Source organism: Rhinoraja longicauda, chromosome 13 (assembly GCF_053455715.1).
Source record: "Rhinoraja longicauda isolate Sanriku21f chromosome 13, sRhiLon1.1, whole genome shotgun sequence".
Classification (NCBI taxonomy): Eukaryota; Metazoa; Chordata; class Chondrichthyes; order Rajiformes; family Arhynchobatidae; genus Rhinoraja; species Rhinoraja longicauda.
Genome location: NC_135965.1, coordinates 52,703,115 through 52,724,198, shown reverse-complemented (window position 1 = coordinate 52,724,198; position 21,084 = coordinate 52,703,115). Strand labels below are relative to the sequence as shown.

General features: G+C 47.4%; 1 protein-coding gene across 8 annotated transcripts in view; it reads left to right on the top strand.

Moving 5' to 3' along the window:
• Positions 1-21,084, top strand: part of veph1 (ventricular zone expressed PH domain-containing 1) — a 161,096-nt gene that overhangs the window by 97,084 nt on the left and 42,928 nt on the right. For all 8 annotated transcript variants that reach the window (XR_013547988.1, XM_078410115.1, XM_078410113.1 and 5 more), the window contains 2 exons: positions 9,259-9,459; positions 17,173-17,567. Coding sequence is in view for 7 of the 8 variants with exons in the window: in XM_078410115.1 (XP_078266241.1) it covers positions 9,259-9,459; positions 17,173-17,567 (596 nt within the window). In the remaining variant the exon portion in view is untranslated. The remainder of the gene's footprint in view (positions 1-9,258; positions 9,460-17,172; positions 17,568-21,084) is intronic.

Here is a 21,084-nt window from a genome sequence, read left to right as displayed (position 1 = left end):
AGATTTCTCCACAACTTGTTTTGATAACTGTCTGTGAATATGGCTGTGGTCCAAGACGATTTCTTTCATTATTCTGAGCTTATTGCATTTGAAAACCAAGTCTGGCAGTGCCTTCTGGAAACCTTTCAGGTTTCTGAACCACAGTATGATCAAATCCTGATCTTATGTAATTTTAAAAAATAGAGATTGAAATGAATCAGTAAATTGTAGAAAGATGGATCATATCCCAATTATACCCACATTTCACCACAACGGTGGAACAGGCGGAGGGAGGGAGGGTGACGACTGACTGTAGTAGAGCGTCACAACGGCTGGGAGGGTGGGTGGATGGATGGCGGCCGCAGTGGGCGGGTGCTATAGACGGGAACATAGACGCTCCCACCCCCACGAGTCTCGGGCAGATGAGGCTGGTCAGCCTGGGAAGGCAGTCCATGTAGGAGAGGGAAAGCTCTGATCCAAAACCTCCACTGCCTTGTGGCCATCTCCAGTCATGGAAAAGGCTCCAGGAGTAAAACCTCAAGAACAATCCAGAGTCGGAGTCCCTAAGGCAGTTGGTTGTTGTCCACAACCTGGTTCTGGCAGCTCCTGGTGTTGGCCCTGCTGTTCCTTTGGATCGATCAGCGATGTGGAGAGGGGGGACGTGCTGCATGGGCAACAGCCTGTCCTTCATGTGACATCGCCCAGGCTTGCATCTACCCACACATGCACACTGCTCCAACCAAGGCTGGCATCTGACCCACACATCCACGCTGCTCCAACCAAGGCTTGCATCCACATCCACACATCCACGCTGCTCCAACCAAGGCTCGCATCTACCCACACATGCACACTGCTCCAACCAAGGCTTGCATCCGACCCACACATCCACACTGCTCCAGCCCAGGCTCGCATCCACATCCACACATGCACACTGCTCCAACCAAGGCTCGCATCCCACCACACATCCACACTGCTCCAGCCCAGGCTTGCATCCGACCCACACATCCACACTGCTCCAACCAAGGCTGGCATCTGACCCACACATCCACACTGCTCCAACCAAGGCTGGCATCTGACCCACACATCCACACTGCTCCAGCCCAGGCTTGCATCCGACCCACACATCCACACTGCTCCAACCAAGGCTTGGAGGAAGCGGCCAACACCCAGGATGCATCGCCCATGGCCAGCCATGACCCAGGGGGGCCTTAACGTAACCCATATTTAAATAACTGGGTAGTGCTGTTGACTGAAACCTTCGACGTTTGTGCCACAGATTCTAACAGTAATGACTGCATTTAGAAGATGTGAAACTGCTTTATGAAATACTTTTGAATCAACGTTGAAATGCCAAAGGGCATTTATATCTCTATTTTTTAAGGTTTAGATGCCAACGGGCATTTTAACAGACATTTATTCGGCGGAGAAAGAGAAAGATGGTACGTTGTGTTAAAGCAATTTCTAATACAGGTTCACCACCAATTTTTCTGCACCTCCACTAATCCAGCCAAATCACAAGAGCGCACTTGAAATCCCCCCCCTGCTCCGGAAGCCCCCCCCCCCCCGAAAATGTGGTACCTCGGCCGGGTGAGGTGGCCGGTCTCGACCTCCTCGGGACTTGCGCGTTCGACCGGCGGGTCGTTTCTGCCCCCTGCGGCCAGGGTTCTGGAACTCCAGCCCGGCCAGAGCCGGCAGATCCCTTCTCATAACGGACTTTGCAGGCCGGTATCTCGGCCTCTCGGCGGCCTAGGCAGAACGTTCCGGTACCGTTGGACTCCTCTCAGAGGCCGTGACCTCTGTTGATCCAACAACACTTGGTCCAGGATCTTATCGAAACATATAAGATTATTAAGGGGTTGGACACGTTAGAGGCAGGAAACATGTTCCCAATGTTGGGGGAGTCCAGAACCAGGGGCCACAGTTTAAGAATAAGGGGTAGGCCATTTAGAACGGAGATGAGGAAAAACTTTTTCAGTCAGAGAGTTGTGAATCTGTGGAATTCTCTGCCTCAGAAGGCAGTGGAGGCCAATTCTCTGAATGCATTCAAGAGAGAGCTAGATAGAGCTCTTAAGGATAGCGGAGTCAGGGGGTATGGGGAGAAGGCATGAACTGGGTACTGATTGAGAATGATCAGCCATGATCACATTGAATGGCGGTGCTGGCTCGAAGGGCCGAATGGCCTCCTCCTGCACCTATTGTCTATTGTCTATAACACGGATAATCCGGAAAGGCTCTGGAACATAAGGGTGCCGGAAAAACGGTGATGGACCTGTTTCTGAATGTGAGGATTGTTCTATGAGGAAGTGATAGGTGGGATCGGCTTGCAGCATCTGAGAGGTTTAAAAAACTGACAGGGTGCTTCCTACAAACATTTCCTGAGATTGTCTTGTCAGAATGGGTATGGAGAAGAGTTTTGTTTTGGTGAGAGAGCCGAGAACTCTGGATAATTGTTTAAAACATAAGATGTCTTTTTATGTTAGTGCCGAGAGTTACACCTAACGTTGCCTCGGCAAGGCCAGCAGCCCAGACCATCACACAAACCAACCTCCCTCCCACCCACCCACTCCATCTACACCTCACGCTGCCTCGGCAAGGCCAGCAGCCCAGACCATCACACAAACCAACCTCCCTCCCACCCACTCCATCTACACCTCACGCTGCCTCGGCAAGGCCAGCAGCCCAGACCATCACACAAACCAACCTCCCTCCCACCCACTCCATCTACACCTCACGCTGCCTCGGCAAGGCCAGCAGCCCAGACCATCACACAAACCCAACCTCCCTCCCACCCACCCACGCTGGGACTACACCTCACGCTGCCTCGGCAAGGCCAGCAGCATAATCACGGACCAGTCTCACCCCGGCCACTCCCTCTTCTCCCCTCTCCCATCAGGCAAGAGGTACAGAAGTGTGAACACGCACACCTCCAGATTCAGGGACAGTTTCTTCCCGACTGTTATCAGGCAACTGAACCATCCTATCAACAACCAGAGAGCGGTCCTGACCTCCCAACTACCTCATGATAGACCCTCAGACTCTCGTTAATCGGACTTTAGTGGACTTTTTGTTGTACTAAACATGATTCCCTTTATCCTGCATCTGTACCCTGCAGATGACTAGATTGTAATCATGTATAAACTTTCTACTGACTAGATAGCACGTAAGAATAGCTTTTCATTGCATCATAAGCTCATAAGGAATAGGAGTAGAATAAGGCCATTCGGCCCATCAAGTCTATTCCACCATTCAATCGTGGCTGATCTATCTCTCCCTCCTAACCCCATTCTCCTGCCTTCTCCCCATAACCTCTGACACCCGCACTGATCAAGAATCTATCTATATCTGCCTTAAATATATCCACTGACTTGTGGCCTCCACAGCCGTCTGTGGCAAAGAATCCCACAGATTCACCACCCTCTGTCCTCATCCCCTTCCCAAAGGAACGTGCTTTAATTCTGAGGCTGTGACCTCTAGTCCTCGACTCTCCCACTGGTGGAAACATCCTCTCCACACCCACTCTATCCAAACCTGTATCTCGGTACATGTGACAATAAACTAAGTTAAACTAAACTAAAAATAAGATGTCTGTTTATGACAGCGTTGAGTTGGAGGGTCACGTACTGTGAAGTGTTCTTCCTCGAAGGGCAGTGGAAGTGAAATCTTTGACTAGTTTTAAGGCAGAGGGAGGAAGGCTCTGAATGATAAGCAAAGGTCTGTGCAGGTCAGTGCAGGTAGACAGGAATGTGAAGCTGATAATGCACCATCTTGTTTGGCAGCTCACCAGACCCAGGTTGCCAGCTAACAACGATCTATTCTTCATGTCCCTTGATCTCCACCCCCTTTGTCCAGTCTTCGCACCTTGCACTTCCTTATCTATGCATCACCCTCTCCCCTGACGTGAGTCTGAAGAACGGTCTTGACCCAAAACGTCGCCCATTCCTTCTCTCCAGAGATGCTGCCTGACCCTCTGGGGCAACTTTTTGTGTCTGTCCCAGGTTGCCTGCCCTTGCTTGTAATCCATGCGTTCGAATGTCTAATAGTTTTCAGTTTAAAGATCCAGCATGGAAACAGGCCCTTCGGCCCACCGAGTCCATGCCGACCAGCGATCCCTGACCACTAGCACTATCCTACACACGAGGGACAATTTGCAATATTACCGAAGGCAATTATCCTACGAACCCACACGTCTTTGGAGCGTGGGTGGAAACCGGAGCACCTGGAGAAAACCCACGTGGTCACAGGGAGAACGTACAAACTCCGTATAGACAGCACCCGTAGTCAGGATCGAACCCTGGTCTCGAGGCAGCAACTCTACCGCTGCACCACCTGTAAATGTTGTACCCCTTATCTGTGCTCTGTGGATATTTGATTGTCTTCCTCCTACATCCAGACACATTTGTGTGTGCGTAATAAGAGGAGGGTTTGAGCAATTGTGGAAAGTTTTGGCCCCTGGACACGCTGAGAAATGTACTAGTAATTAGCCATTAGTGTCAGGCAATCCAAAAAGTTGTCATTGGCTTTTTTTAAAAGCATTAGGACTCCTCAGAGAGAACGGAAAAAGCCGTTTCTGTTGCATCTGGCAAAACCTTAACCTGATGCTAAAATCTTCCATCTAGTGCCACACATCGTGCACATAAGCCCAGCAAACTCAGCCTTTGCATTACGCGAGGGGAAGAAAAATCACAGTGTTCAAAACAGCAAACAAAATCTTCCTCTCTTATACATCAGCGAGACCCAACGTAGATGGGCGATCGTTTCACAGAACACCTTCGCTCAGCCCGCCTGAACCACCCTGATATCCCGGTTGCTGGACACTGTCATTCTCCTTCCGATTCCCACACAGACCTTTCTGTCCTTAGTCTCCTCCATTGTCAGAGTGAGGCTAAACGCAAATTGGAAGAACAGCATCTCATATTTTGCTTGGGCAGCTTACAGCCCAGTGGTATGAACATTGATTTCTCTCACTTCAGGTAGCCCCAGCATTCTCCCTCTCTCTCTATCCCTCCCCCACCCAAGTCACCCCAGCTTCTCATTTTCACCGCACAAACAGCTAACAATGGCCTGTTCCCTTTATCATCGTTACTTTTTTGCATGTCTTTCATTCATTGTTCTTTATCTCTCCACATCATCGCCTATACCTCTCGTTTCCCTTATCCCTAACCAGTCTGAAGAAGGGTCTCGACCTAAAACATCACCCATTCCTTCTCTCCAGAGATGCTGCCTGTCCCACTGAGTTACTCCAGCTTTTTGTGTTTATCTTCAGTTTAAACCAGCATCTGCAGTTCTTTCTTACACTCTTCCTCTTCTCTTTTTCGATTACTGTAACAACCTGTTAATCACCAGTTATGTCGAGTTGGCAGATTTTTGGAAGGTTGCTTTTTGAATGTTAATCTAAAGTATAAAATATGATCCTCATGGTGTTTTGATTTAGCAGATGTTTTGATTTAGTAAATAACAATTGACAGCTACAATTCATATTGCGTGTGTGAACATGAAGTTAAATGTATGTGCATTGAATTATTGTTGAGCAATATTTGGAGAAAGAATGCTGTCATAAACACAATCTGCCACAGGCAATGATGGTCCAATTCTATACTGCTATCATTGAGTCCGTCCTCACCTTCTCCATCATGGTCTGGTTTGGCTCAGCCACCAAGCACCACATCCGGAGGCTACAACGGATCGTTCGCGCAGCTGAGAAGGTTGTTGGCTGCAACCTTCCCCCCTATTGACGAACTGTACACTGCAAGGGCCAGGAAGCGAGCGGGCAAGATCATCTCTGACCCCTCTCACCCTGGCCACAAACTCTTTGAAGCACTTCCCTCTGGAAGGCGACTCCGGACTGTCAAAGCAGCCACAGCCAGACATAAAAACAGCTTTTTTCCACGAGCAGTAGCTCTACTCAACAACCAAAGTCTGTAGCCTCCTTTTGCTCTGGTATTGTATTTCATTCTTCACATGTTTAAACTATAATGCTTTATCCTAAATTGTTTACTGTATGTCGTGTTGTTACTTGCGAGCAAAGCACCAAGGCAAATTCCTTGTGTGTTTACATACTTGGCGAATAAAATGTATTCAATTCAATTCAATTCATTAAAATGCTGAAACTCCCTTCCACCAGGGAAGATGGAGGGGACTGTGTGACTGTCTTTCTAATCTTTTGGGCATGATGTCTAATTCAGACAATGCAGCTCTCCAGTAGTACAGTTACGAAGCTCTAAGGGGAGAGAAAACGCTAGCGGGCGTGCTGTACAGACGTGGGCAGCACGGTGGTGCAGTGGGTAGAGCTGCTGCCTCACAGCGCCAGAGAGCCGGGTTCCATCCTGACTGCACGGAGCTGTCTGTATGGAGTCTGCACGTTCTCCCCGTGACCTGCTACCATAAATGGCCCTTACTGTGGAGTCACGGTGACACCGCCGCAGTGGTAGAGTGCTCCCCCTCCTCACGTGGAGAACCAGACCTTCGAACCTGGAAAGAGATGCAACATAATAATTAACAACTGACTGCGGAACACGAGAGAGAACACTTCCTGGTTGATCTGCTCCAGAACTCTCAAAAGACTAAGCAGTAAAGCAGGGCGGTGTGGTGATGCAGCGGGTAGAGCTGCTGCCTCACAGCGCCAGAGACCCGGGTTCCATCCTGACTATGGGCGCCGTCTGTACGGAGTTTGTACGTTCTCCCCGTGACCTGCGTGGGTTTTCTCCAAGACCTTCAGTTTCCTCCCACACTCCAAAGACGTGCAGGTTTGTAGGTTAATTGGCTTGGTGAAAATGTAAAAATTGTCCCTAGTGGGTGTAGGATAATGTTAGCGTGCGGGGATCGCTGGGCAGTATGGACTCGGTGGGCTGAAGGGCCTGTTTCCGCGCTGTATCTCTAACTTTAAAAAATAACTCTCGCACATTATACTAACAGCATGGAAGTTGGTGCCATTATTTGTGCAAGGCTCACCATGGAGTATTGGGGTTTTGTGTTCAGTTTCGGTGCCCCTGCCATGGGAGGCTGGTCCTTGATAATGCTGCTGGCCTTGCCGAGGCAGTGTGAGGTGTAGATAGAGTGGGTGGGAGGGAGGTTGGTTTGTGTGATGGTCTGGGCTGCTAGCCTTGCCGAGGCAGTGTGAGGTGTACATGTTATTTGTTTTTTTTATCCTTCGTTTTATCTGTTCATTCTGATAATAGCCAGGCTCACTGAAACTCTGCAATCTACTTCTATCAAATTTAAGCAAGTGACTGGAATTTTCAAAGCTTCAGTCCATGCATCCTGATAATGTAGTGCTTTGTCTTCACGTCCGATTGGGAATTTTTCTGGCAGTCGTGGAGGCCACATGTTTGAATCATGGCAAAAACCCCAGGCATTTGTTCGTGAGTGGAAGCACATTAGTTAGTCACTCCCTGCTGGGTTCCATAAACCTATATCTCATTCCACAATTAGGACACACAAGAGCTGGAGGCTCCTGTGGAAATTGGCAAAAGCAATTGAGGCTGTTCAGTAATTCTTGCCCAGAGTACACACACACACACACACATTCTCAATGAATGATTGTGACTATATTATGGGAAAGTTTGATATGGCCCAGCAGTCATGATCTCCCGGGCAATGCCATAGCTCAGACCGAGCTCTGCAGGGTCAACGATATCAACTTTCAACCAAGTCCCCATCACGGCTCTCAGATGAATGAGATCCCCTGATAGACACAAAAAGCTGGAGTAACAGAGTAACTCAGCGGGTCAGACAGCATCTCTGGAGAAAAGGAATAGGTGATGTTTCAGGTCGAGGCCTTTCTTCTGACTGAGAGGCAGGGTGGAGGGAAACTGGAGGTATGAAAAGTCTTCAGAAAAGTCTGAAGAAGGGTCTCGACCCGAAACATCACCTATTCCTTTTCTCCAGAGATGCTGCCTGACTTGCTGAGTTACTCCAGCTTTTTGTGTCTGCCTTCAGTTTAAACAGCTGGAATTGTACAGTGTGAAAACAGGCCCTTCAGCCACCTTGTCTATGCTGATCAAGTTGCCATATTGGGCTAGTCCTATTTGCCTACATTTGGCCCCCTAGCATGTGAAACCCTTCTTATTCATATATCTGTCATTATGTCCTTTAAAAGTCATCAAGGTTCAAAAGTGTCCCGATCCTTCGTTCATGTGAATGAACATGTAGCATTTGTGTGCAGGATGGAAATGCAGATGCTGATTTACACCAAAGATAGACACAAAGTGCTGGAGTAACTCAGCAGGACAGACAGCATCTCTGGATGGATGGAATGGGTAATATTTTGGGTCGAGACCCTTCTTATGTGTTATGTATTGTTTGAAATGGTGAGGACAAAATACATCTCTCAAAATGATATGTTTGTGAATCTTAATGAGGTTATTAATCTGTATTAGTCGTACTTTATTGACTAGGTTTGTGGATTAATTGGCTTCCGTAAAACAAAAATTCTAAACTGTCGCTAGTGTGTAGGACAGTGCTAGTCTAAGGGGTGACCGCAGGTCGGCGCGGACACAGTGGGCCGAAGGGCCTGTTTCCAGGCTGTAATAAACAAATTAAACAAAACCAAATTGCTGCCTGAGTTACTCCAGCATTTTGTGTCGTCCAATGGAATATGGAATATGGAATATGGAATATCATTGAATGTAAGATAGACACAAAAAGCTGGAGTTACTCAGCGGGACAGGCAGCATCTCTGGAGAGAAGGAATGGGCAAAGTTTTGGGCGGCACGGTGGCGCAGCGGTAGAGTTGCTGCTTTGCAGCGAATGCAGCGCCGGAGACCCGGGTTCGATCCTGACTACGGGCACCGTCTGTACGGAGTTTGTACGTTCTCCCCGTGACCTGCGTGGGTTTTCTCCGATATCTTCGGTTTCCTCCCACACTCCAAAGACGTGCAGGTTTGTAGGTTAATTGGCAACAGTAAATGTAGAAATTGTCCCTAATGGGTGTAGGATAGTGTTAGTGTGCGTGGATCGCTGGTCGGCGCGGACACGGTGGGCCGAAGGGCCTGTGTCTCTGAACTAAACTATACTAAACTAAAAAAGTAGGAAAGAAAACTGCAGATGCTGGTTTAAATCAAAGGTAGACACAAAATGGTGGAGTAACTCAGAGGGTCAGGCAGCGTCTCTGGAGAGAAGGAACGGGCGACGTTTCGGGTCGAGACCCTTCTTCAGACTGGAATTGAATGTAATTCAGCTTTCATTCCAATACACTGCCCTAATATATTTTGTTGTTATTACGCCAGTGAAGATCAGTAGCGATCACCATAACCACGGGCCATTTCTTCTCCATTTCTGCAGAATGTCTACAGGAGAGGCCGCTGCAGGTTGCCATTGTGACGAGGATCTGATCGAGGAAGGCTCCGGAGTTCAGACGCTCCAGATGAAGCGAAGGGCTTTTGAGAAGAAGATGACGAACGCAAACAATGCCTCCAACCGCCTCCGTCGGTACAGCCTGGGCCAGGCGTCCAGGGAGGAATGGAAAGCAATGCGGTTTAACAGGTAACCCTTCCCTTTCATGTCCATGTCGCGTCTCTAAACCAATCCAAGCACCCAAAGAGGCCCTTTGGCCCAACTCAACCAAAGTGCCCACCTGGGCAAGCAACATATGCCCGCGTTTGGTCCAAATTCTCTGACCCTTTCCTATCAATTTTCAAGCTTCCAAGATGGCGCCCAACCTAGGCGACCCTTTGCCTGCTGGCCACAGAAGCAGATCTACGATCACACATTACAATCGCTCCACACTCTTCAATCTCTACTCCTACAGCAACGTTATTCCCTTATCATGTACAGGAAGGAACGGCAGATGCTGCTTTAAACCGAAGATAGACACAAAAAGCTAAACTTTGGAATTGTACTTGCCTGCACAACTTCAGGGACAGTTTCTTCCCAGCTGTTATCAGGCAACTGAACCATCCCATCACCAACTAGAGGGCGGTCCTGACCTCATTGGAGACCCTTGAACTATCTTGCATTAAAATGTATTCTCTTTTTCCCGTATCTGTACATTGTGGACAGCATGTTTGTATTTTCACTGACTGCATAGTGCATAACTAAAAAGCTTTTCTCTGTACCTCTGTACACATGACAATAATAACAAACTCCACTAAACTGAGGGAGGGTCTCGGCCCAAAATGTCATCCGTCCATTTCCTGCCTGACCTGCAGAATCACTCAGGCACTTTGACTTTTGCTCAAGACTCCACCATCTACAATTGCTTCTGTCTCTATCAATGCTAGTGGGATTAGATTTTTCATAATCTAATATTTGTAGGATTAATATATTTTGAATAGTTTACACATCAAAGTCAGGTATTAATACAAATTGAAACTGTTATTGAACGAGTTCCTTTTTTACACAAAGTCCATAAGTCGATTTTTTTTTCCTAATTGTCGGAAAAGACACAAAAAATATTCAAGAAGATTGGGATCAGCACGGTTGCGCAGCGGTAGAGTTGCTGCCCCACAGCACCAGAGACCTGGGTTCAATCCTGACTACGGCTGCTGTCTGCACGGAGTTTGTACGCTCTCCCCGTGACCTGGAGCAGAAGGCAGTGGAGGCCGATTCACTGGATGCATTCGAGAGAGAGTTAGATCGAGCTCTTAGGGCTAGTGGAATCAAGGGGTATGGGGAGAAGGCAGGAACGGGGTACTGATTATGGATGATCAGCCATGATCACAATGAGTGGCGGTACTGGCTTGAAGGGCCGAATGGCCTCCTCCTATTGTCTACGTATCTATGACCTGCGTGGGTTTTCTCCGGGTGCTCCGTTTTCCACCCACATTCCAAAGACATGCAAGTTTGTAGGTTGCTTAGAGTCACAGAGTGATACAGTGTGGAAACAGGCCCTTCGGCCCAACTTGCCCTCACCGGCCAACATGTCCCAGCTACACTAGTCCCACCTGCATGTGCTTGGTCCATATCCCTCCAAACTTTTTTCTATCCATGTAAAATGAAAGTTGTCCCCAGTGTGTAGGATAGTGCTGGTGTACGAGCTGATCGCTGGTCGGCGTGGACTCAGTGGGCCGTGCGGCCTGTTTCCATGCTGTATCTCTAAACCATATTGTAATGAATGGTTCAAACGCACGCAAGGCTGGTAAGAAAGAGCAATTAGGAAAGGTGGAGAGAGAGAGGAAAATAGTTCTACTGATCAAAGGAAGATGCGTCTGTCAGACATTTGAATGTAATAATATTATAGAGGCTGGTTTGTACATATGTGATCCATAAACTGGATGTTCGTAATCCAGAGATGTCCTGTACAGGGATAAAGACAGTAAATAGGATATCATGTTTCTAAACCACCTCCTGCAGAATCTACAGAAATCAGTGCATCATGGAAATCTCACGTGTTATCAATTTGTTTTTGCTGTAACTTGCTCAGAAATTGTGGTGTATGAGATTAAGAAAGTCTTTGCTTCTCGTTGGACAATTTCCTCTGTGGAAGCTCATAAGGTCGTAAGTGATAGGAGCAGAATGAGTTCATTCGGCCCATCAAGTCTACTCTGCCATTCAATCATGGCTGATCTATCTCTCACTCCTAACCCAATTCTCCTGCCTTCTCCCCATAACCCCTGACACCCGCACTAATCAAGAATCTATCTATCTCTGCCTTAAGCTCCTTGAATGTGCCATCCAAGATATACAGAGGTTCTATCAAAGAAAAACATTTAAAAATGCATCATTTAAAAACGTGAATTGTAAAGTTATCAATATAGATAAACTATGTCCTGGATGCCATAATATTTACAGATACAGTAGAGTTTAAAACAAAACTGCAGAAGGTTTTGTTTGTGATTCAAGTGTAGAAAACTTAAACTAATTTTACAATCAAGTTTCTCTAATTCTACGATTGCTCAGTTTAAAAACAGACTGAAATGCTGTCTGTGCGGAGTTTGTATGTTCTCCCCGTGACCTGCGTGGGTTTTCTCCGAGATCTTCTGTTTCCTGTTTCCTCCCACACTCCAAAGACGTGCAGGTGTGCAAGTTAATTGGCTTGGTAAATGTGAAAATTGTCCCAAGCGCGTGTAGGATAGTGTTAATGTGCGGGGATCGCTGGTCGGCGCGGACCCGGTGGGCCAAAGGGCTTGTTTCCTCGCTGTATCTCTAAACTAAAGTAAACTAAAGTAAACTAGGCCCTGCAGTCTTTGATATTTCGACCCAGGGCCAAAGGGTTCTCACTGCCCAGCCTGGGCCAGCCTCTCATGTAGGTACTAGGTCAGGCTGGATAGCAGTAAACATTCGAGCCTGGAACTAATAATGATGTGGCTGACAATGTTACCACAAACAGCTTGAGCTTGGAGTGGATTCAGGCAGTCTCAAGAAGATAAGTACACAGTCGTTGCGATAGCGAGGATATGGAATCAGAAATTAAGCCTCGGGTCACTGAGGTTGTAGACGATGTTGCAAAGCCAGAAGCAAAAGCAGGGCTTCCTGAAAGGTGCCAGTGGTCGTTAATGGTGAGGTTACACAGTGGATAATGCCGACTGAAGACACAGCTGTTTGATCTATTCCAGATTGAGTTGGAGTAATTGTAACTAATCCGTGACTGGACTCGGAAAGACTCAGTGAGAACAGAGAATTTGCTGTGGTCAGCATAAAACAGTTTTAGAGATAGAGCCTGGAAAAGGGCCCATCGGCTCACCAAGTCCATGCCGACCAGTGGCCCCCCTCGTACACGAACACTGTCTTACACACACTAGTCAAGAGTGTGTTATTGTCGTGTGTCCCAGATAGAACAATTAAATCCTTACTTGCTGCAGCACAACAGAATATCCAAACATCGTGCACTGTAAACAGTAGAATAAAGGTAGAACAAAGCTCAGGGTGTGTGTAAATATATCAACATATGCACATACATACATACATACATACATACATACATACATACATACATACATACATACATACATACATACATACATACATACATACATACATACATACATACATACATACATACATACATACAAACGCACAAGGGATAATTCACAGTTTTACCAGGCTGATTTTGGCATCTTGTAAAGGCCTGTTCCTGTGCTGTAGTCAATCAATAGTCAATAGTCAATAGTTGTTTATTTGTCACATACACATAAATGTGTAGTGAAATGAAACATTCCCCGCAGTTGAAACATTAAGACCAATAAGAATAATCAATAAAAATGCAATAACACATACAATCATAAACTAACACCAAACAAAAGAAACATCCATCACAGTGAGTCTCCTCCAGTCCCCTCCTCACTGTGATGGAAGGCCAGAATGTCTTTTCTCTTCCCCTGCCGTCTTCTCCCGAGGTCAGGCTGTTGTCGTTGCCACGTCGGGGCGGTCGGGGCTCCCGACATTGAAGCGCCCGCTGGGCGGTGAAAGGTCCACGGCCTATTCCAGGCCGCGCCGGACGGTGAAAGGTCCGCTCAAATGGTGATGAATTTAATCAATCTTCCTCCCACCGAAAGTTGATGAAAATGTTTACCATTCAGTAGAGGTTGGGTATGAGTAACAAGAAAAAACATTACTAGAATTCAGCCAAGCATTGATAGCATTGCAAGTTCAGTCGAAGTCAGTTTATTGTCATGTGTACCGAGGTACAGTGAAAAGCTTTTGTTGCGCGCTACCCAGTCAGTGGAAAGGCAACACATGATTACAATCGAGCCGTCCACAGTGTATAGATACAGGATAATGGGAATAACATTCAGTGCAAGGTAAAGCCAGTAAAGTCCGATCAAGGATAGTCCGAGGGTCACCAATGAGGTAGATAGTAGTTCAGCATTGCTCTCTGGTTGTGGTAGGATGGTTCAGTTGCCTGATAACAGCCGGGAAGAAACTGTCCCCGAATTTAGAGGTGTGCGTTTTCACACTTCTATACCTTTTGGCTGATGGGAGAGGGGAGAAGAGGGAGTGGCCGGGGTGAGACTGGTCCTTGATTATGATGCTGGCCTTGCCGAGGCAGCGTGAGGTGTAGATGGAGTCAGTGGAAGGGAGGTTGGTTTGTGTGATGGTCTGGGCTGCTGGCCTTGCCGAGGCAGCGTGAGGTGTAGATGGAGTCAATGGAGGGGAGGTTGGTTTGTGTGATCGACTGGGCTGCGTCCACAATTCACTGCAAATTCTTGCGGACTTGACCAAGCGGTCATGTTCTAGAGAACATGATCATAATATTTAAAATCCCCCACCTCAGTAACTGAGGAAGGAACAGAGGTCAGTTTAAATGCAGGTTTAAAAAATGTAATGTAGTTACCCACACCTCTGGCCCCAAGACAAATGATTGGACATTTGTAAATTCTCTATCATTAAGCAGAAAGTATCTCAAAATTGCAGAAAGCCGAACATTTGTAGATCTATTGGCCTCTGAAACTTAGACCTGTTGTGTAGGAAGTGGATGCGAAAGTGAGATACATAGAACTAATGTGAACAGGTGATCAACGGTCAGTATGGACTCAGTGGGCCGAAGGGCCTGTTTCCAAGCTGTGTCTTTCAATAAAAATTTTAAAAATTGACAATAGAATGGGTATAGAAACATAGAAACATAGAAAATTGGTGCAGGAGGAGGCCATTTGGCCCTTTGAGCCAGCACTGCCATTCAATATGATCATGGCTGATCATCCACAATCAGTACTCCGTTCCTGCTTTCTCCCCATATCCCTTGATTCCGTTAGCCCTAAGAGCTGTGTCTAACTCTTGAAAACATCCAGTGAATTGGCCTCCACTGTCTTCTGCTGCTGAGAATTCCACAGATTCACAACTCTCTGGGTGAAAAAGCTTTTCCTCACCTCAGTCCTAAATGGCCGACCCCTTATTCTTAAACCGTGACCTTTCGTTCTGGACTCCCCCATCATGGGGAACATTTTTCCTGCATCTAACCTGTGCAATTGCTTATGAAATGTTACTATAAGAAATCAGCCAAATGTCTTATCACAGGACCTAAGGGATTGAATGGGTGACCAATGATGGTTGCCATGGACTCGGTGGGCCGAAGGGCCTGTTTCTTTCCTGTATTTTTCAATCGGTCGATTGGGCTGAAACTCCTGTCCAAGCACACTCCTCCTGCAGTTACAACTGGGGTACAACTGGGGTACAGGAGAGGGCAGACAATTTCCACAAAAAAAGACTTGAATGTTGAAATAACTCAGCAGGTCAGGCAGCATCTCCGGAGAAAAGGAATAGGTGACGTTTCGGGTCGAGACCCTTCTTCAGACTGAGAGCGAGGAAAGAGGGGAACAAGAGATACGAAAAGGTGCACAGAACAAATGAATGAAAGGTGTGCAAAAGGCCATTTGTTGTTTGTACCTTTTACTATCCCTAGTTTCCCCCTCCCTTGATCGACCCTGAATCTGAAGAAGGGTCTCGGCCTGAAAGGTCACCCATTCCTTCTCTCCAGAGATGCTGCTTGACCCACTCCAAGTTTCTCCAGATTTTTGTGTCTATCTTCGGTGTAAACCAGCATCTGCAGTTCCTTCTGACACAAGTGACAGGTGAGAGGATGGTTGATCGGCAGATGGGTGGACAAAGGAAGAAATGAAAAAGACCAAAAGTGTACAAGATGGAGATAAAGATAGAAGAGGCACAAAATGTGAAGCCAGAGGAAGGAACATGGGTGGGAGGGGAGAAATGGGTGTGCATCCTGGCAGGCCCAGGGAAGAGAGGGGGAGATAAGGGGGGGGGGGGGGGTTGGGGGAGGGGAGAAATGGGTGTGCATCCTGGCAGGCCCAGGGAAGAGAGGGGGAGATAAGGGGGGGCGGGGGGGGATGGGGGAGGGGAGAAATGGGTGTACATCCTGGCAGGGCCAGGGAAGAGAGGGGGAGATAAGGGGGGGGGGGTGGGGGAGGGGAGAAATGGGTGTGAATCCTGGCAGGCCCAGGGAAGAGAGGGGGAGATAAGGGGGGGGGGGGTGGGGGAGGGGAGAAATGGGTGTGCATCCTGGCAGGCCCAGGGAAGAGAGGGGGAGATAGGGGGGGGGGGGGGTTGGAGGGGAGAAATGGGTGTGCACCCTGCCAGGCCCAGGGAAGAGAGGGGGAGATAAGGGGGGGGGGGGGATGGGGAGGTTAGTTGGTTTGTTGGTTTGTTAACTATAATTGGAGAATTCAATGTTTATACCATTGGGCTGTACGCTACCCCAAGTGGAATATGAGGTGCTGTTACTCCAGTTTGTGTGTGGCCTCACTCTAGCAATGGAAGAGATCCAGGACAGAAAGATCAGTTATGGGAATGAATTTAAAAGAGAGTTAGATAGAGCTCTAGGGGCTAATGGAATCAGGGGATATGGGGAGAAGGCAGGCACAGGTTACTGATTGTGGATGATCAGCCATGATCACAATGAATGGCGGTGCTGGCTCAAAGGGCCAAATGGCCTCCTCCTGCAACTATTTTCTATGTTTTTTTCTATGGGAATGGGAAGGGGAGTTAAAGTGGACTCCTACTGATATAATTTAATTTAGTTTAGATATACAATGAGGAAACAGGCCCTTCGGCCCACCGAGTCCATGCTAACCAGCGATCCCCGCTCATTAATACAGTCCTACACACACTAGGGAAAATTTACATTTATATCAAGCCAATTACATAGAAACATAGAAACATAGACAATAGGTGCAGGAGGAGGCCATTCGGCCCTTCGAACCGGCACCACCATTCATTGTGATCATGGCTGATCGTCCACAATCAGTAACCCGTGCCTGCCTTCTCCCCATATCCCTTGATTCCACTAGCCCCTAGAGCTCTATCCAACTCCCTCTTAAATCCATCCAGTGATTTGGCTTCCACTGCCCTCTGTGGCAGAGATTTCCACAAATTCACAACTCTGGGTGAATTTTTTTTTTCTCGCCTCAGTTTTAAATGGCCTCCCCTTTATTCTTGGACAGTGTCCCCTGGTTCTGGACTCGCCCAACATTGGGAACATTTTTCCTGCATCTAGCTTGTCTAGTCCTTTTAACCTAGAAACCTGCACGTCTTTGGAGTGTGGGAGGAAACCGAAGATCCCGGAGAAAACCCATGCGGGTCACGGGGAGAACGTACAAACTCCGTACAGACAGCACCCGTAGTCAGGATGGAACCCGGGTCTCTGGCGCCATGAGGCAGCAGCTCTACCTGCTGCGCCACCGTGCCGCCCTGCATTACTGCTCCGTTATTTGTGCGGTCTGGAGCAGATCAACCAGAAAGTGTTCTGTCTCGTGTTCCGCAGCCAGTTGTTAATTGTTATGGTGCATCTCTTGATAACAACAACAGGTCCAAGAGTCTAGCTCTCCACGCCTTGCATGCCAAGTCACCGAGCTCAGAGTGTGAGGACGAGGATAACGAGGACATGAAAACGGCCATCACCTTCTCGGACAGGTCGCTGAGTGAGGGCAGTGTCACACAGCTCCTCGGACAAGAACTGGAGGAGCAGAAGCACCAGTTGCATTCCCTTTCTCACGTCAACCTCGCCTCAAAAACCTCGAGGAATTCCTGCGGCGCTCTCAATGGCGGCAGCGACGGAGGGGGCGGGGAGAGTCCGGGGCCGCGGAACGCAGAAGCACGGGACCAGCTTCACCTGTACCTGAAAGGAAATATCAATGAGGTGAAGACACTCTTCTCACAGGTGGTGAAGAGAATCCCAGTCCCAGATGAGTGCCGTATCGAAGGTAAGAACGACACGTTAATAATGGCTCGCCATCGTGTGTGACTGATTGGGACCTACACCCAGTGTTAACGGGCTTGCCCCTTTACCGGGGTTACGTCCACGCCCGGGTGGGCTGGAGATGGACCACGCGCTGGCCACAGGCACACTGGGGGGTTTCCGGGACCACCGGGGGATTGGATACATCCTGGATAGGGATTGCAATATAGTTGTATAATAGTTTCATTTGGTATATTTGTTTGTATTGTATTCTGGTGGTGAGTTCTGTTCTGTTTCACTGCATTGTAAATATTGTTTTTAAATAATCGAATACGTTTTTTGATTTTAACAAAAAGTGTTAAAATGTGAGCGTTGGTCGGCACGGACCCGATGGGCCGAAGGGCTTGTTTCTGTGCTGTATCGCTAAAAAAAACTAAAACAGGAGCCAAAAAGTGGCAAGAATGTGCTTCTCCAGATCGAACAGCGCTTGGTTTGATGTGCTGGATTGAGGTTAGTTCATTGTCACGTGTACCGAGGTACAGTGAAAAGCTTTTGTTGTGCGCTAGCCAGTCAGCGGAAAGACAATACATGGTTACAATCCACAGTGTACAGACACATGCTAAAGGAATGACGTGGATAACGTTTAGTACAAGGTAATGCCCCATCAATGATAGCCCGAGGGTCTATTACTACTTTAGTCTACTTGAAAGATTGGTGGCAGGCTGGAGTTGGAATCTGAAAGACTTGTCCCACCCCAGTCTGATCCGCTGAGAGTTGTAGGGGAATCAAGAGTTTAGCTTAAGAAGGAACTGCAGATGTTGGTTTAAACCGACGATAGACACAAAAAAGCTGGGGTAACTCAGCAGGACAGGCAGCATCTCTGGAGAGAAGGAATGGGTGACGTTTCGGGTCGAGACCCTTCCTCACGTCTCGAGCTGAAACGTCACCCGTTCCTTCTCTCCGGAGATGCTGCCTGTCCCGCTGAGTTACTCCAGCATTTTGTGTCCACCTTCGGTTCAAATCTGCATCTGCAGTTCCTTCCTACACAATCATCAAATCAACCCTGGTGATATTCTCGCAAATTCCGCTGCAATGTTTAATCAACAGCACATTTACAGCCGTCACTGAATTAGCCACACGATGGAGAGCAGCAGTAAAAGCAGAGGTGCTGATTCCAGGCCAATAGATTGACGTTGGATCCGAGACCATTACCATAGCCTGTGCCACCCCCAGTGAGGGGGAGAGGCAGTGGGGGGGGGGGGGGGTCCACTAATCATGAACAAGAGTCAGCTTATATTTCATTGCTTGTCCCCCTGCAAAGAAAACAAAACCTGGCGCACATAAACTGTCCTGCAGATCGCCAAACGGTTCAAAATACTTTACAATCAAGCAGCCACTGTTGAGGCAGTCATTATCATTTTACATGCAACTAAAGCCCTGGCAACATCCTCATAGATCTCCGCTGCACTCCTTACAGCTTAATGTCGCCCTTCCTAAGGCAGAGTGACCAAAACTGAACACAGTACTCCAAATGTGGCCTCACTAACGTCTTGAACAACTGTAACGCAACGTCCCAACTTCTAAACTCAATATAGAACTGCAGATTCTGATTTACAAAAGGCCACAGAGTGTTGGAGTAACTCAGCAAGTCTGGCAGCATCTCAGGACAACATGGACAGGCAACGTTTCGGGTCGGGACCCTTCATTTAAGAATAAATGAGAAAATAAACGTAAATGTGACCTATCCATTATCTCCACAGATGCTGCCTGACCCGCTGAGTTACGCCAGCACTCTGTGAAACGTCACCTATCCATGTTCTCCAGAGATGCTGCCTGACCCGCTGAGTTACTCCAGCACTCTGTGAAACGTCACCTATCCATGTTCTCCAGAGATGCTGCCTGACTCGCTGAGTTACTCCAGCACTTTGTGTCTTTTTTTTCTATATTTGGTACCCTGACTAATGAAGACCAATGAAGCAATGAACCTTCATTACCACCCAAACTACCTGTGAGCCAACCTTCAGGGAACGATGTACCTGCACTCCCAGATCCCCCTGCTCTACAACACTTCACATCAACCTACTGTTCACTGTGTGTGTCCAGCCCTGGTGTCATGTCCCAATATTTAATGGTTCCATTTGTCCTTGCTCTCAATATAGTCTCAACGATTTTGGTATCCTGCCACTCGAAGAATACCAGTTAATCCCTAATCAGGATGTTGGGATGGAGGGACTCTTTTCACATCGATGAATGATGATTGGCTGATCTCTGTGTTCTCACCACAATTAAATAAAGGGGCTACCCTTCTTGCCTTGTACACCATGTCATAATGTGCACCTTATGATATTTGACACGTTCTAAGTGAGTTATTTGCTGGAGCAGTGAATTCCTTTACAATGAACAATTATAAGTTCATGAGTTCTAGGAGCAGAATAAGGCCATTCGGCCCATTGTCCACTCTGCCATTCAATCATGGCTGATCTATCATTCCCTCCTAACCCCATTCTCCTGCCTTCTCCCCATAACCCCATTGACATCCGTACTAATCAAGAATCTATCTATCTATCTCGCTTTAAAAATATCCACTGACTTGTGGCCTCCACAGCCTTCTGTGGCAATGAATTCCACAGATTCACCACCCTCTGACTAAAGAAATTGCTCCTCAACTCCTTCCTAAAGGAACGTTCTTTAATTCTAAGGCTATGACCTCTAGTCCTAGACTCTCCCACTGGTGGAGACATCCTCTCCACATCCACTTTATCCAGGCCTAACCGAGTGCTGGAAATTATTTCCCCAGATGATGCATCGTTTGGGCAACCTAAGGGTAGTGTGAGCCCAGGAATAGGTCATTTACTCCCTCAAGTCTGCTCAGTTCTGCTATTCAAAGACGTCATGGGTGATTTTTGATGCCAGCCTTCTCTTCATTTCCCTTAAGTCTTTGGTTGTCAAAAATATATCAATCTCAGCTTTATTATTAAAATAATAATAAAATAATTTACTTAAAATTAACAATTGACCTGGCATCAATTCACTTGTTGCTGAATTGGGCTGTAAACATCATGTTGCTTTGCATGTTCTAACTTCGCCCCTGAAGGTCTTGCCCCGAATATTTGAGGCAATTCTTGGTCCAAATATTTGAGTCTTAGAGTTCTGATCATCAGAAATCCAAACGGTAGTTCATCTGTGGAACTCATTGCCATGGAGGGCTGTGGAGGCCAAGTCAGTGGATATTTTTAAAGGCAGAGATAGACAGAGTCGATGCAAACAAGTGTCAGGGGTCATGGGGAGAAGGCAGGAAAATTGGGTTAGGAGGCAGAGTTCAGCCATGATTGAATGGCGGAGTAGACTCGATGGGCCGAATGACCTAATTCTACTCCTATAACGTGAAATAATTTCTTATCTGTTCTTATGTTCCCTTTCTTTTTCTCGAAACCTTTAATAGAGTCAAAGAGTAACTTTCAGGGAACGATATACCTGCACTCCTAGATCCCTCTGTTCTACGACATCTCACAGCACCCTACCATTCACTGTATATGTCCAGC